The sequence below is a fragment of the Natrix helvetica genome (genome assembly GCF_964273705.1).
Source record: "Natrix helvetica genome assembly, chromosome: 7".
Taxonomy (NCBI): domain Eukaryota; kingdom Metazoa; phylum Chordata; class Lepidosauria; order Squamata; family Natricidae; genus Natrix; species Natrix helvetica.
Window position 1 is genome coordinate 2974448 of NC_138558.1, and position 16960 is coordinate 2991407.

Below are 16960 nucleotides of genomic sequence, written 5' to 3' on the forward strand. Positions count from 1 at the left end.
ACCACATTGCATGCATATTGTGCACATTGTTTGCTAGATACAATTCAAGGCCTTGGTTTTTTGGTCCCTTTGGGTCCAAAGGGCCCGTTTAAGAAATAAGCTACCTTGGAACCGAATTTGCTTTTAAGGGAGCTCTGAAGGATGCAGAGGAAAAGGCCTTGTTATCGGAATTCAAGGCCTTCTTTTCAGAGCGTTTGAGTTCATGAATAGTTAGTTTTAACTGTTTTTTTTAAAAAAATGGGATGTTAAGTTTTGTTCTTTAAGGCGAGTTGGCATGCGTTCAATGAGCAGGAAGTTGGGACAGAGCGAATAAATAAAGAAACTGGCAATTATCATAAAGCAAATATTGAATTGGGGGGAAAAAAGTATAAGCCATCTATCAAATCCAGACTCCATTAGGAAAATAAATATTCCATGCAAATCCACCTCAACACAGCCACATTTTTCAGAATGATGTGCAAAAATTTTTTGCTTCGACTTGGAAGCTGGAATGACAGCCCAGGACAAGGAGAAAAGGGAACATCAGTTCACACCACATCGAGAAGACCCTCAGAGACTCTGAGAAGCTTGTGACACAAATATCACACAGGTAGTCCTCGACTTACAACCATTCGTTTAGTGGCCGTTTAAAGTTACAATGTCACTGGGGGGGGGGGGAACGATTTACAACAATGGCCGTAGCATCCCCATGTTCACATGATTAAAATTGAGATATTTGGCAACTGGTATATACAGTTAGGGCGCGACTTAAATTTATGTTGCTAAGTGAGACAATGATTGAGTTTTGCCCCGTTTGCGACCTTTCATGCCACAGTTGTTAAGTGAATCACTGCTGTTGCTAAGTTGGTGACACAGTTGTTAAGCGAATCTGGCTTCCCCATTGATTTTGCTTGTCAGAAGGTCGCAAAAGGGGATTACGTGACCCCGGGGCCACTGCAACCGTCATAAATATGAGTCAGTTGCCAAGTGTCTGACTTTTGATCACCTGGCCATGGGGATGCTGTAAATGTCAACTCATAAAGTTGCCATGATGAGGAAAGGGGGGGGGAGCGCATTCCACGCATACCTTCAGCTAGAGTCGGATCTCAGATTACTACAGCAGGCTTTGGAGGGGTGCACCTCATTGGAGAATGTGATTTATGATACAGACTGAGGGGAGGGAAGGAACAGGGGTAAAGTTCAGCCATAATTCAAATGAGGCTCAGATCTGACTGCAATAGGTATTGCCAAAATGGTGCTCCTAATAAATGACTGTTTTTCTTTTGAAACTTGGCTCGAGGCTCATGAATCAATTAGGGCATCTTTCGGAAACCTGACAGCAATGGTCGTAAATAGGAAAAACAGTCATAAGACACTTTTTTCTGTGCCATGTTAACTTTGGTCACTAAATGAATGGTTGTAAGTCGAGGAGTACCTCTAATAAAAGCAAAGAACCTCCAATCTCGGGAGCAGAAAGCTCTGTTTTACCTTTGAGGAGACTCTGGCATTTTCCAGCAATACCCTGGTCCACACGGCGGGATGTCGCGCCACAAATTTCCAGTCCTTGCAGACTTCCGCAGCCCTGAGCAAAGTCTTGGTGTCGAGGTACGTGAAGATGCAGAAGAGGGCAGCCCGCATCTTCAGGATCTCTGGGCTGATGACCTCGTTGGAACGGGAGGCGCTTCCCCTCTCCGTCCGGCCCGCTTTTCCAGCATCGGACCTGGCTGGGACGTAAAAAATTATTAATTATATTTATATGCCGCTCATTTCATTGTCAAGAAACTCTGCACATTTTGTGGCCCGTCAGCAGCCAGGGAAGTTGGCAGCAGATTCGGACAGTGAGGAGGGTTGGGGAGGAACCTGGGCCAGTCCTGGAGTCTGGGGAAGGCTCAGACGAGGGCTCTGTGTCGGAGGCAGAGATGGGGCCAGGGCCGTCCGACAGTTATCAGCTGCCTTCGGAGTCGGAGATCAGTGAGGCAGAAGAACAGCTGGAGCCTGTTCCCAGTGTGCGCATGCGCAGAGTTGCCAGACGAAGGGAACAGCTAAAGAACAGGGGTCGACTTGGGAGTAAATCAGGGCTGGGTTCCTGACAGTTCTAACCTCTTCTGTAGAAGAGGTTCCACAAATCTACAGTGCAGTTTAGAACCAGTTCCAGCTCCCTCCCACCGCCCGTCCGCACATCATCAAGATGAAGAGCGAGAAGAGGAATTCTGGGAGTTGAAGTCCACAAGTCTTAAACTGTCAAGTTTGAACACTACTGGGTTTTTTTTTCTAAAGGGTTAGGGGTGCAAGGGTCTTGTAACTTGACAGCTTTAAGACTTTCACACTTCAATGCCAGAGTTCCTGAGCCAACATGACTGGAGGAGGAATTCTGGGAGTTGAAGTCCACAAGTCTTAAAGCTGTCAAGTTTAAATACTCCTGGTTTTTTTTTTTTTTCTAAAGGGTTTGGGGTGCAAGGGTCTTGTAACTTGACAGCTTTAAGACTTGCGTGCTTCAAATGCCAGAGTTTCTGAGCCAACATTTTGGTTGCTAAGCAAGAGCGTTGTTAAGTGAGTTTCACCACATTTTACAAGTTGGCCATGCCCACCCAGTCACATGGCCAGCAAGCCACTCTCACAAAGCAGGCCACACCTACAGAAGAGGTTCTAAAAAATTTTGAAACCCACCACTGGAGTAGCGCCACAGGTTGATGATGAATGGCCCCTCCCATAGGGAATAAAAGAGGAGCGAAAGGGGAGTGGAGTTTGCAGGAGACCATGAGTTCCATTCATTCGGGTGAAGATCCGTTCCTGACTTCTTGCCAAGGAATTGCTGCTACAGCATGGAGTTTGGAAGATACCAGCCTGGCAGCCCTCCAAGCCTGATAAAGATCTGTAGTTGTGAAATCTCATGAAAGAAGGTTGGCCGGGAGTTTGCTGGAGAGGAATTCACTTTAAACTAAATAAAAGGGGTTTTATTGGGACGAGGAGTCGGTTTCATGCTTTGGGGAAGCCTCGGTCAGAACAGCGCAGTTTATGAGTATCATCAAAACAGAGGTGCAGACTTTGAGAGATTAAATACAGGTAGTCCTCAACTTACAATTATTATTAATTCTGTTATTCTGTTACAGTTAACTGATGATTAACCCTCTACCTCTATGGGACCCTGGTCTGCTCAGTGGACATAACTCTACCTGCCATCCTGGAATTGTGTCCTGGCCTGGAGAAATTCACCTGCTGGACCTCAGGGGTCACCCTTGGTTCCAGCTCCCACATTTCCGCCTCCGACTCGGTGGTCCGTGATCCGATATCGGAAATGTCTCCTTCCTCACCCTCGGTGCTGTTCCGGTACGGCCGGCGGTGCCAATTCTGAATGGCCTGTCTGCGCAAAGCCGAGCTGCGCACCCCACCGGGCCGGTCAAAGCCGCTCTCTGAGCCTCGAGACTGGTAGGAGGGCCCATTGCTGTTCTCGCCCCCGTGATAGGCTTCAGGGCTGTCGCTGTCGTAGCACCCCGAACTCTGGGAGACTGCTTTGGCGCAGCTGGACGCCCTGAAATTAAACATTCAAAAATCTGGAATCTAATAAAGGAGAATATTTGTGTTGTGGCCCGTCAGTGGCCAGCAGAGCTGGCGGCCGATTTGGACAGTGAGGAGGTTGGGGAGGAACCTGGGCCAGTCCTGGAGTCTGGGGAAGGCTCTTAGGAGGGCTCTGTGTCGGAGGCAGAGTGGGGGCCAGGGCCGTCTGACAGTTATCAGCTGCCTTCAGAGTCAGACATCAGTGGGGCAGAAGAACAGCTGGAGCCTGTTCCCACTGTGGCCAGACGAAGGGAACAGCTAAGGCACAAGGTCGACTTGCGAGTAAAGCCACAAGTGAACGATGAATGGCCCCTCCCAGAGGAAATAAAAGAGGAACGAAAGGGGAGTGGAGTTTGCAGGAGACAATGAGTTCGCTTCATTGGTTCGGGACTCTCCAAAACTCCTTGCCAAGTTTTGCAGAGATCGGCCTGGCACCTCTCCAAGCCAGATAAGGCTCAGATGAGGGCTCTGTGTCAGAGGCAGAGAGGGGGCCAGGGCCGTCTGACAGTTATCAGCTGCCTTCGGAGTCAGACATCAATGAGGCAGAAGAACAGGTGGAGCCTGTTCCCAGTGTTCGCATGTGCAGAGCTACCAGGCGAAGGGAACAGCTAAAGAACAGGGGTCTATTGGAGTAAGGCCACAGGTGGACGATGAATGGCCCCTCCCAGAGCAAATAAAAGAGGAACGAAAGGGGAGTGGAGTTTGCAGGAGGCCATTAGTTCGCTTCATTGGTTTGTGACTCTCCGAGACTCCTTGCCAAGTTTTGCAGAGATCGGCCTGGCAGCTCTCCAAGCCTGATAAGGTCTGTGCAGCTCTCACATTACACGAGGGCGGATGGACAGAGCCTCCCGCACCTACCGCTACAAGCTCTCCCGAACCAGACAGAACTGGCTGAATGCCATCTTTGTTGGGGACCCACTGTTTTTAATGCTTTTAAATTGGAATAGAAAATGAACAAGGGAAACGACCAGACACGAGAAGCGCAAACTGTGAGTTGATTCCATACCCAGTGCTGGATGATGACCTCTGATTGGAAACGGCATAAGAGCTGTGCGGAGTTGTGTCAGCCATCGACTGCTTGTCCCTCTGAAAGGAGAGACAACAGGGAGGTCACCCCACTTCGCCCCACGTCCATTCAATCACTCGTTCCTGCTCCTCAGATGGTACCACCCACCTTCGCAGATGTATAGATGATGACAAAGAGCAGGAATTCAAATTGGCTTTCGTTGCATGTGGATAATGATTGCAACACTTCAGGATGCTCTTTTTAACACAGTTTTGTCTCCCCTCCCCCCAACCGATCAATCAGAATAGAGCTGGAAAGGGACCTTGGAGGTCTTCTACTCCAACCCCCTGCTCAAGCCCCATTCCAGACAAATGGCAGTCCAGTCTCTTCTTAAAAACCTCCAGTCATGAACCAGCCACAACTTCTCGTGGCAAGTTGTTCCTGTTAATGATTTAAACAGGAGTTTCCTTCATATACTTGTATTTTAAAATATTGATTTTATTGCATAACGGTGGACAAGTCACCTACAGACTGCCTGGAGAATCCCCAATCACTGATTCAACCTTCTCTCAATTGTCCCGATATTTGAAGGACTGCCCCAAAGAAGAGTGAGCCAACCTATTCTCTAAAGCTCCTGAAAATAGGAAAAGAAACCATTTATGGAAGCTGATCAAGGAGAGAAGCAAACTGGAATTGAGGAGGAATTTCCTAACAGTGAGGGCAATTAACCAACGGAATAGCTTGCCACCTGAGGTTGTGGTTACGCCATCACTGAAGGTCCTCAAGAAGAGACTGAACAGCCACTTGTCTGGAATGATATAGGTTCTCCTGCTTGAGCAGGGGGTAGGACTACAAGACCTCCAAGGTCCCTTCCAGCTCTATTCTGAATCGGAATGTTTGAATTCCTAAGAAAACTGGAGAATTAGATCCTTCTAATTGGTTCTCTTGCTCCACAGAGATCCTGGCTGCTGACCATCTACTTTTAACTTGGATGAGATCGGAACAAGGCAGAGGACTTAACAAAAGGTCCAACATCCCAAATGTGGGAGGGCCGTATTTCAGGACTAGGAACCATTTTGTTTTCAAAAGCCGTCTCCTTCCAACATGGCTGCTGAACTACACTCTCTAGATGGGGAGACACATAGCTCAGTAACTATGTGTAACTATGCAACTTGTTGTATAACTCAGTCTCCAAGGATACAGGTTAAAGCCTGCCAATCTACCTTATCAGAGCCGAGGCTGAGAAAAACGTTCCGTTTAGTCTCGCACAATTGCTTAAGGAGGAGGAGGAGGAGGAGGAGGAGGAGGAGGAGGAGGAGGAGGAGGAGGAGGAGGAGGAGGAGGAGAAGAAGAAGAAGAAGAAGAAGAAGAAGAAGAAGAAGAAGAAGAAGAAGAAGAAGAAGAAGAAGAAGAAGAAGAAGAAGAAGAAGAAGAAGAAGAAGAAGAAATAATCATCTTAGGATGTTTTCACAGATCGAAACGTAGATTTGAAGGAGCTTGGAGCAAAACTAAATGTTTGCCACGGGGTATAAATATGAGCCAAATGTTCCCCTTGGTGCAAAAGTAAGGTTCTACATTTAGGTAAAATGCACAGGTACAGCATAGTGGTACCTTGCTCAGTAGTAGTAACTGTGAGAGGGATCTTGGAGTCCTAGTGGACAACCATTTAAATAGGAGCCAGCAGTGTGAGGCAGCTGCCAAAAAAGCCAACACAGTTCTAGGCTGCATCAACAGAGGGATAGAATCAAGATCACGTGAAGTGTTAATACCACTTTATAATGCCTTGGTAAGGCCACACTTGGAATACTGCATTCAGTTCTGGTCGCCACGATGTAAAAAAGATGTGGAGACTCTAGAAAGAGTGCAGAGAAGAGCAACAAAGAGGATTAGGGAACTGGAGGCTAAAACATATGAAGAACGGTTGCAGGAACTGGGTATGTTTAATTTAAGAGAAAGAAGGACTAGGGGAGACATGATAGCAGTCTTCCAGTATCTCAGAGGCTGCCACAAAGAAGAGGGAGTCAAGCTATTCTTTAAAGCACCTGAGGGTAGAACAAGAAGCAACGGATGGAAACGAATCAAGAGAACCAACCTGGAACTAAGAAGAAGTTTCCTAACAGTGAGAACAATTAACCAGTGGAACTCCTTGCCACCAGAAGTTGTGGGTGTTCCAACAGAGGAAGCTTTTAAGAAGAGATTGGACAACCATTTGTCTGAAATGGTAGGGGGCCTCTTACTCGAGCAGGAGGTTGGAAACGAAGACCCCCAAGGTCCCTTCCAACTCTGTTATTGCATCATGCTCTTGAACATGAAGTTTCTATTTACCCACATCGCCCCTGCTCGCATTGACGCACACCGCGTAAGCCTTGCTGACAGACTTTTATGCTTTTAATGCCAGAGGTTGCCCAGAAAGAGCAAAGAAAAAGAAACCCAGAGGAGTTGAGAATAGAATAGAATAGAACAGAACAGAATAGAACAAAGAATCATGAATAGAATAGAATAAAGAATTAGGAATAGTAGAAAAGAATAGAATAGAATAGAATGGAATGGAATGGAATAGAATAGAATAGAATAGAACAGAATAGAACAGAATAGAACAAAGAATCATGAATAGAATAGAATAAAGAATTAGGAATAGTAGAAAAGAATAGAATAGAATAGAATAGAATAGAATGGAATGGAATGGAATGGAATAGAATAGAATAGAACAGAATAGAACAAAGAATCATGAATAGAATAGAATAAAGAATTAGGAATAGTAGAAAAGAATAGAATAGAATAGAATGGAATAGAATAGAACAGAATAGAACAGAATAGAACAAAGAATCATGAATAGAATAGAATAAAGAATTAGGAATAGTAGAAAAGAATAGAATAGAATAGAATAGAATAGAATGGAATGGAATGGAATGGAATAGAATAGAATAGAACAGAATAGAACAAAGAATCATGAATAGAATAGAATAAAGAATTAGGAATAGTAGAAAAGAATAGAATAGAATAGAATGGAATAGAATAGAACAGAATAGAACAGAATAGAACAAAGAATCATGAATAGAATAGAATAAAGAATTAGGAATAGTAGAATAGAATAGAATAGAATAGAATAGAATAGAACAGAATAGAATGCAGAATAGAATAGAATAGATGAGAGAAGAGAAGAGAATAAAGAGAAGAGAAGGGACCTTGGAGGTCTTCTAGTCCAACCCCCTGCTCAAGCAGGAGAACCTATACCATCTCAGACAAGTGACTGTCTAGTCCCCTTTTAAAAACCTCCAGTGATGGAGTGCCCATGAATAGAATGAAGAATAGAATGAAGAATAGAGAATGGAAGGGAGGAGAAGAGAAGAGATGGAAGAGAGACCTTCTCGCCCAACCCTCTGCTCAAGCAGGAGACCCTCTACCATGCCAGACACGTGACTGTCTAGGGGTCCCTTCTTAAACACCTCCAGTGATGAAGCGCCCACGATTTCTGGTGACAAGCTGTTCCACTGGCTAATTGTTCCTCACGGGTCGGAAGTGGAGGTCCTGCCTGACACCACCGTCTCTGTCTCTTGGGGGAAACGTACCTCGCCCTTGGCTTCATGCGCTGCGCCCCGGCTGCCGTTTTTTGACCCCGGCATGCTACATCTTCCCAAACTGCAATTGGGGGTGGTCCCACAGCTGCTGCTGATGATCTGGAGCTGCTTCTCCGCTCGGTCGGCTCGGTCCAGGAGCTCCTCGATGAACTGCTGGAGGCGGACTTTGGCGTTGGCTTCGCGGACGGCCGTCTCCTTCAAGAACTGGTCGATCTGGATGACCTCCCTGCAGGCGAGAAGAGGAGCAATCAGACCCTGGATTGGAAAGGCACGTACAGGTACAGGCAGTCCTCGCTTTACGACTACAATCGAGGCCAACATTTCCGGGGCTCGTTGAGACCTCCGTTGTTCAGTGAGCTCTGCCCCATTTTACGACCTTCCTTACAGCCACCATCGTTAGGCGAATCTCTGCCCTTGTTAAGCCAGTAACCCCGCTGTTCTGCGAATCGGGCTTCCCCATTGTCAGAAGGCGGCAAAAAAAAAGGGGAGCGCATGACCCCGGAACACGGCGACCGTCGCAAGTATGAATCAGTTGCCAAGGGCCTGAATTTTGACCATAAGGATGTTGCAACGGTCGTAAGTGTGAAAAATGTCACGTCACTTTTTTTTTCACTGCCTTTGAATGGTCACTAAATGAAAGGTCGTAAGTCGAGGATGACCTACAGTCCTTGGCTAACAACCAGATCGGCTACTGCATCATTCCGGTTGTAAGTTGCAACGGTGATAAAGTGGATTCATCACAAGTCAGACCTGATTGCACAACCTTTTTTGCAGTTAAGCAGACCCGCATGGCCGTTAAACGAATCTAGAGTCATTAAGCGAAAAGGTTGTTCATTTTGGGGCGTTTTTGCTGAAAACTGGAAGGAAGCAAAGGAATTTTCGGCAAAAATGTGATAAATCATGCGTGGGACTCGCTTAGACAGCAGAATTTCGGAATGAAGTCATAACTTCCTTTGGTGTGTGTGTGTGTGTGTGTGTGTGTGTGTGTGTATTTCTGTTATAACTTTGGTTGTAAGTTGAGGACTACCTGCCAGTGAATTCAGGTAGTCCTCAACTCGCAACAGTTCATTTAATGACCGTTCAAATTTACAACGGAACTGAAAACAGCGGCTGATTCCATTGTTCACACATAACGACCGTTCCAGCATCCCCCGTGAATAAAATTCAGACGCTTGGCAAGCGACTCGCATTTATGACAATTGCGGTGACCACGGGATCCCCTTTTGTGACTTTCTGACCAGCAAAGCAACGGGAAAACCAGATCCACTTAACGACCCCCGTTCCCCACTTAACAACAGCACTACTACACTTAACAACGGCTGCAAGAAAGTTGGGGCAAAACTCACTTAACTGAGTGTCTCACTTAGCCACAGAAATGTTGGGCTCAATTGTGGTCGTAAGTCGAGGACCACCTCTATTTAAGGCACAGAGAAGTGCAAGGAACAAAACACAACACACTTAACGATGTAGAGTCAGAATTAATACAACCATGGAGGAGGAGGCCTTCATGGAAAAAAACAAAGCTCTCCTAGATAAAGCTGACGATGCTACACAAGACAGGCGAGGTGCCGAGGCTTTGCTGGCAGGCGGGGGGGGGGGGGGGGGGAGGAGGCAACATTGAGCAAACTCAGATCACAGAAGTGAGTTAGAAAAATAATGCAATTGCTGATATAGGGAATCTTTTCTGTTCGATACAAAATAGATCGAAATTATTGAAAGATATAAAGGTAAAATAGGCTGTCAAAATTTAGCTAAGCAATAATCATTTTGTTTATTAATATGTAAAAGTTATGAGAATTGGGGGGAGTACCGTTTCCTGCATAATGTAGCTGTCAAAATTTGTAAACATATCCATTACCCTTTTCCTCAAAATTCTGTAAAACTAATAAAACATTTTATTATATAAAAAAAACAAAAAACGATGGTTTTTCGCTTAGCCACAGAAATGTTGGGCTGAATCGTGGTCGTACGTCGAGGACAGCTTCTTCAGCAATAACCCAGAGGCCCTGCAATATTCCTGATGACGAGGGTCAGCCAGCCTGCGAAACTCCTGGGCTTGAACATTTCATCTATCGGGTTTTTTTTTTTAAATCAAAAATTGATTATTTTAAAAATGGAAAAATGTCTCTGCAGATTTTCTCCAACTGAAGAAGCTCAGAAACCCCAAAGTGGAAAAACCGACCAGACCAGAGGGATATTCCGTTAAAAAGGAAGAAGGCAGCAACGTGATAAAATCGGGAGGAGAGGCAAGGGAGCAGCATTAAACCGCTAGCAAGCGGCAGGGAAACGCTGAGGGTGTTAATTAAAAGCTTAGGTGAGTAAGCGGGTGGAAGCGCCAGGACGAATTGGCGGCAATAAGCACAGGCGGAGGTGCCGCCCAGGGAGATGGCGATGGACGGCAGGGAAACGGCTCAGGGGCTCCGTCAGAGGCGGTGGGCCAAATGCCCTCGGCCGGCTGGCTTCAGGGGAGCGGGCTGCCCCTCGATGGAAGGAGGGAGGATGGGAGGGTGAGAAGAAGGAAGAAAAGGAAGGAGGGAGGGAGAGAGAGTGGGAGGGAGGGAGGGAGGGAGGAAAGAAGGAAGGGGAAGAAAGGAAAGAAAGACAGGAAGGAAAGGAAGGAAGGAAGATGGGAGGGTGGGAGGATGGGAAGATGAGAGGAAGGAAGGAAGGAAGGAAAGGAAGATGGGAGGGAGGGAGAGTGAGAGGGAGGAAGGAAGGGGAAGGAAGGGAAGCAAGGAAAGAAGGAAGGAAGGAGGGAAGGAAGGAAGGAAGGAAGGAGAAGAGGGAGGGAGGGAGGAGCGAGGGAAAGAGGCCTGGAATTTAGGAGGGATGGATGAGTGGCCTGGAGGGAGGAAGGAAGATGAAGGAAGGAAGGAGAGCAAGGAGAGGAAGGAAGATGGGAGGGAGGGAGAGGGAGGGAGGAAGGGAGGGTGAGAGGGAGGAAGGAAAAATGTAAAGGAAGAAGGGAAGGGAAGGGAAAGGAAGGAAGGAAGGAAGAGAGGAAGGAGAAGAGGGAGGGAGGAGCGAGGGAAGGAGGACTGGAATTTAGGATGGATGGATCGCCTGGAGAGAGGCGGGAGGAAGGAAGATGAAGAAAGGAAGGAAGGGAGGAAGTGAAGGAAGGAAGGGAAGGATGGGAAGGATGGGTGGGAGGAGGAAGAGAGTGGGGAGGGAGGTCAGTGCAGTGTCCCAGGTGTGTGTGTGTGTGTGTGTGTGTGTGTGTGTGTGTGTGTGTGTGAAGATCCCCTTTTGCGACCTTCTGACAAGCCAGGTCAATGGGAAAGCTGGGTTCACTTAACAACCGTGTTCCTAACTTAACGACTGCAGAGCTTCACTTCGCACCAATTACAAGAAATGTCGTTTAAAAAAATGGGGCGAAAGCTCCGTTTCTCGCTCTGCCACCTAATTGTTGGGCTCAGTGGTGGCCTTAAGCCGAGGACTACCGGTCTTTGGAAGCCTGCCCTGCAGCAAAACCCAAAAGAGGCCCATTATGTACGTTGTGTGGGGACGGATCCGTTCCCAAACAGCCCAGTTTGCAGAGGGGGGGCGGGGAATGACTTTTATCCAGCATGGTCTTCCTCAAGGTTATTTATGTGGTAAATTCTCACGCATCAACTGTTCATTCCTTCCCTGTCTGCACTTTCAGACGGAGGTTAACAGTTGAAGCTTCCGCTGGGCCAAGAAAATAAAAATAAAAATGGAATTCTTTGCTGAACTTTCAGATATGCACCGGTTTAATTGGCACGGAGCAGACAAGGAAAGTGCGGAACTGCTGGTGAAATTCCAGCAGGCAGAATATTTAATGGGGTCGGAATTTATATATATATATATATATCACAGGGAGGGAGGGGTCATCTGAAAGGGGGGAGGATATGCTTGAAATGCTTAAACCCCAGAGAAACCAATCCTCCTCTTTCACTTATTTATTTGAGGGTAGCGAAGAAGATGCTGTGCCCAGAAGCAGAACGACAAGAGTTGGAAGGGACCTTGGAGGTCTTCTAGTCCAACCCCCTGCCTAGGCAGGAAACCCTATACCATTTCAGACAAATGGCTATCCAACATCTTCTTAAAGACTTCCAGTGTCGGGGCATTCACAACTTCTGGAGGCAATTTCTGTTCCGCTGGTTAATTGTTCTCACTGTTAGGAAGTTTCTCCTTAGTTCTAGGTTGCTTCTCTCCTTGATTAATTTCCATTCGTTGCTTCTTCTCCTGCCTTTGGATGCTTTGGAGAATAGGTGGAGCCCCCCCCCTTATTTGGGGCACCCCCTCAAATATTGGAACACGACTATGTTGTCCTTCTTTTCATTAAATTGGACATACCCGATTCCTGCAGCCGTTCTTCATACAAGAACTAACATATTTGGGATATCTTCCATTCGGGCTTGTAACTCATATATTATGGCTGAATGAGACGTTATAGCCCATTCAATAAATTGCAATTAAGCAATCAACTTCTGACCTCACTGAGAACTGGCCTCATGTTTCGTGTCCCATTCTTGGAGATTGTCTCCATTGGTCAAGTCCCTGCAGTTCCTTTGACAAGGTTGTATTTCCACCAAGAAGTGAGTTATCATTGCCTCCTTCCTAGGGCTGAGAGAAAGTGACTGGCCCAAGATCACTCAGCTGGCTTCGTGCTTAAGGCAGGACTTGAACTCACTGTCTCCTGGTGACTGGCCCAAGCTCACCCAGTCAGCTTTCATGACTATGTGGGACTAGAACTCACAATCTCCTGGTGGTTGGCCCAAAGTCACCTAACTGGCTTTCATGCCTAAGGCAGGACTAGAACTCACTGTCTCCTGGTAACTGGCGAACCGAAGTGACTTCATCAGCTTTAATGACTAAGACAGGACTAGAACTCACAACCTCCTGGTGATTGGCTCCAAGTCATTGAACCAACATATATGTCTGAGGCCAGGCATGCGCAGCAGAGACCCAAAGACCAGCTGGCCGGTGGGAGGTGCATGCGCATGTTCCATAGGTTCGCCATCATGGGTATAAGATCTCCTGCATTGGGCAGGGGGCTGGACTAGAAGACCTCCAAGGTCCCTCCCAACCCCAGAATTCCACGATTTTCAAAGATGAACATGGCACAACCTCACCGGCACTTAAAATAAAGCTAGCCGATCTGCTTCAGGGACTTAATTGGAAACGAAGCGAAGATTCTCATCTCTATGCAAATGCCGGTGTTAAATAAAGATCAGGAAAGGGAGAGTTACTACAGGGAGCAGCTTCCAAAAAGAAGTCTGCTCTCACGAATAGCTTTCCTCCTGAAGGCTTACTCCGACCGCTGAGCCGTCAAGGCAGCCCCGAGGAAAGAAAAGCCAGCCTTTGCAAGAAAGCAAAAAATTCAACAATTTCACTTTGAAACACTTTAAAGGCAAAGATAAAGGCTTCCCTTCCACATATGTGCTAGTCGTTCCCGACTCTAGGGGACGGTGCTCATCTCCAAAGCTGAAGAGCCAGTGCTGTCCGAAGATGTCTCTGTGTTCATGTGGCCGCCATGACTCAATGCTGAAGGCGCATGGAACGCTGTAATCTTCCCACCAAAGGTGGTCCCTATTTTTCTACTTCCATTTTTTACCTGCTTTTGAACTGCTGGGTTGGCAGAAGCTGGGACAAAGAACAGGAGCTCACTCCACTACGCAGAGTTAGGGATTCGAACCGCCGAACTGCCGACCTTTCTGATTGACAAGCTCAGCGTCTTAGCCACTGAGCCACCCTTCAATGAAACACGCTAGTCAATCCCAAACCTAGGACATTTCCAATTTTCTTCCGTTCTTTTGGAAAGAAGCAATTCCCCTTGGCAGCTTTCCTGTTCGAAACACAACCCGACTCACAAGAGTTCATTCAGTGACCGTTGGAAATGACGAAGGCACTGAAAAAAGTGACCTTATGACTGTTGTTCCGCTTGCAAGCATATCACATGATCAGAATTTCTAGACCGAGTCTACCTCGAGCCAGTTAGGATCGAACTGCTAGCAGTGGCATGCAGAGTCAGCCTGCAATACTATGCTCTGACCACTGCACCCACCAGGGCGCTGTAGGAGCAGAACTGCCACCTTCCAAGGACCCTTTGGTTGTCCCGATTAATGCCTTCTCCTTTGGAGGTGCTCTCTGGCATTGTCACTAACTACGTTCTTAAATATAACACAATTTTAATGGTTTTATTTAACCCAGATTTCTCCAACTTGTTGTCCGTTCTGAGTTATGTGGAATTCTGGGAATTGTAGTCCCAACGAACCCAGAAGATATGAAGATGTACAATGAAGAGTCGGTTTCTGAGTTTGCCCTTTGATAGCCAATAAAAAGTCTCTGGAAATTCTCAATCATCCAGGTCATGGTTGTCCCAAAAAGGCAATTGAACTTTCTTGGTTTTTGAAGAAGCTTCTTTGATGGGAAGCAAAACGTTTTCAAAGGAAAAATACCAAGAAATTCAAGTCACCTTTTGGAAAAACCATGATTAGATTATTAAAAATCTCCATAGACATTTTTTGTCAAGGAATTTGCACACCAGGTGTCCAAATGAAGTCAGGGATGCTGACATGTACTTTTAGATAAATAAATATATTTATCATCTATATTTATATCAGTCGATAGGCAAACAGGAGCATCCTGAGGTAAAATCCACACAGGAACATCATCATGAGGTAAATTACAGAGCAGGCAGAAGAAAAAGGCGGGAAACAAAGAAACGCCCCCTTTTACCCACAGCAACCAATCACAGAACAGATTGCCTCATGCAGAAGCCGGCTCTCTCTAACCAATCAGCTATAGCTATGTGCTCTGACTCATTGTGCAGCTAGTCCTCAGCGTACGACCACCATTGAGCCCAACATTTCTGTAGTTGAGAGACATTTAAGTGAATTTTGCCCATTTCATGACTTTTCTTGCCTCCGTTGTTAAGTGAATCACTGCCATTGTTAAGATAATAACCTGTGTGTTAAGGGAATCTGGCATCCCCATTGAGACTTTGCTTGCCAGAAGGTGGCAAAAGGGGATCACTGCAACCATCATAAATATGAACCAATTGCCAATTTGAATTTTGATCACATGACCATGGGGATGCTGGAAAGGTGGTAATTGTGAAAAAACGGTCCCAGGTCACTTTTTTCAGTGCCGTTATAACAACGGTCACTAAAGGAACCATTGTCATCGAGGACTTCCTGTACCACCTCACGGTTCCAGCTACTAAATTTAAATACCTTAATACTTTTTGACAGTTCTTACCTCAGAGCAGTTATGGTGAACCTTTTTGGCACTGAGTACCAAACCAGAATGTGTGTGAATGTGCGCGCACTGGAAAACTGAAGACCAGCTGGCTGGTGCATGCATGCCTGTGTTTGGGCATTTTGGGGGCTGTTTTTGGCCCAAAAAACGGCCAGGGAAATGGTCTGTTTTGTGGGCATTTTTGGTCCCTTTTCAAGTCATTTTGGGGCTTTTCTGACTGATTCCCAGCCATTTTTGGCCTGAAAACAGCCCCCAAAACACCTGAAAACACTTCAAAAAAAGGACCAAAAGCGCTCCAAGAACAGGCCGTTTTCCAGTCTTCCAGTGCCCACAAAGACCAGCTGGCAACGGTCGGCGTGCCCACAGAGAGGGCTCTGCTTGCCATCTCTGTCACACGTGCCATATGTTCGCCATCACGGCCTTAGAGGTTGAAACTTCTTGAACAACACAACAGACGGTACAACCATTGGATACGATGGTTGCCAACACAGCCCTCCCGTCTGGAGAATCAACCCAAGAACCCCTAAATGAGAACTTACTGTTGCTTGCGGGTCAACTCCTGCTCCTTCAGGACGAGGTCTTGCTTGAGGGACGCCAACATCTCCACGCTGACGTCCACCTGGCGGGAGAGCTCTACCGCCCGATCTTCCAGCTCTTGTTTCTCGCGGCTAAGTTTGAGGCTCTCCTGCTTGGCTTTCTCCAGCTCGGTGGTCTTGCGGTCTAATTCCACCTGCAGCCGTCCCACTTGGGAGGCGATCTTCTGCTCCACTTCTTCGGTGAACTTCTCCAAACGTTTGTCCACTTCCAGCTTCTCAAAAGCCCGGATCTTCAAACGGGTCAAACCTTCTTCGTAAGCTGCGTCCACTGCTGCGACCGTCGCCGCGGCAGTAACGGCAGATGCCGGAGGTGTGGCGGAGGAAGTCATGGCTTTGCGGGTGAAGATCTCCGACAGCGGGATCTCAATCTCGTGAAAGTAGCGGGATGACGCGGTAGACGAGGAGGACTCCAGCTCTTCGGCTGTCAGGAGGTCGCAAGTGAGGTGCTGTTCTTTGCCCTGGAAGGAAGTGCTTTCGAAGATGTCCCGGCGGGTCACCGGACTCAAGAGGGCAGCATCGGTCGGCAGGGGGAAGATGGTGGCATCGCAGATGCTGTTTGTCTTAGACAAGACATAGAGAGTTTCATAGGTGTGATTGTACTCCAAGTGAGCCCTTAGAGAGGACAGGCTCCGGAAGCGCTTGTGTTCCCCGCAGCGCGGACAGCGGTAAGGCAGGTCCAGTGAGGCCATCCTTCAACCCAAGCCACACAACCTCTCGAGCAGCCCTCCTCCGCCGGGAACCAGCTGCCGGGACCCTGTCATGGTGTAGATCGATTGGCCAACCGAGACGCGGGACTCAGGCAGGAGGAAGTTGGTAGGAAGCGTGGTGGGACAGAAGACCAGTTCCGCAAAGTCATTGCTGACTAAGGGAGAGGAGAGGAACACCCTGGCTGCCAAGACAGAGAGGAACAGCTGGAGGACGGGGTGGCATCGGGCACAGCTGGTAACCCTGCAAAAAAAGAGGAGATGGTCAGCATTGTCTCCTTTCCTCCTATGTCCTCTGAGGCACCCCTTCCCCAT

The 16960-nt window shown here is 47.2% G+C and overlaps 1 protein-coding gene across 1 annotated transcript in view; it reads right to left on the reverse strand.

Annotated features, from left to right (window-relative positions):
• The window catches only part of FBXO41 (F-box protein 41), a gene marked incomplete at its 5' end in the record, with an annotated part of 32238 nt that extends 15608 nt beyond the window's left edge, over positions 1-16630 (reverse strand). Inside the window, 5 exons of the mRNA XM_081960370.1 lie at positions 1468-1703; positions 3153-3508; positions 4541-4620; positions 8110-8344; positions 15885-16630. Of these exons, the coding sequence (XP_081816496.1) occupies positions 1468-1703; positions 3153-3508; positions 4541-4620; positions 8110-8344; positions 15885-16630 (1653 nt within the window). The remainder of the gene's footprint in view (positions 1-1467; positions 1704-3152; positions 3509-4540; positions 4621-8109; positions 8345-15884) is intronic.
• Between the last annotated feature and the right edge of the window lie 330 nt (positions 16631-16960).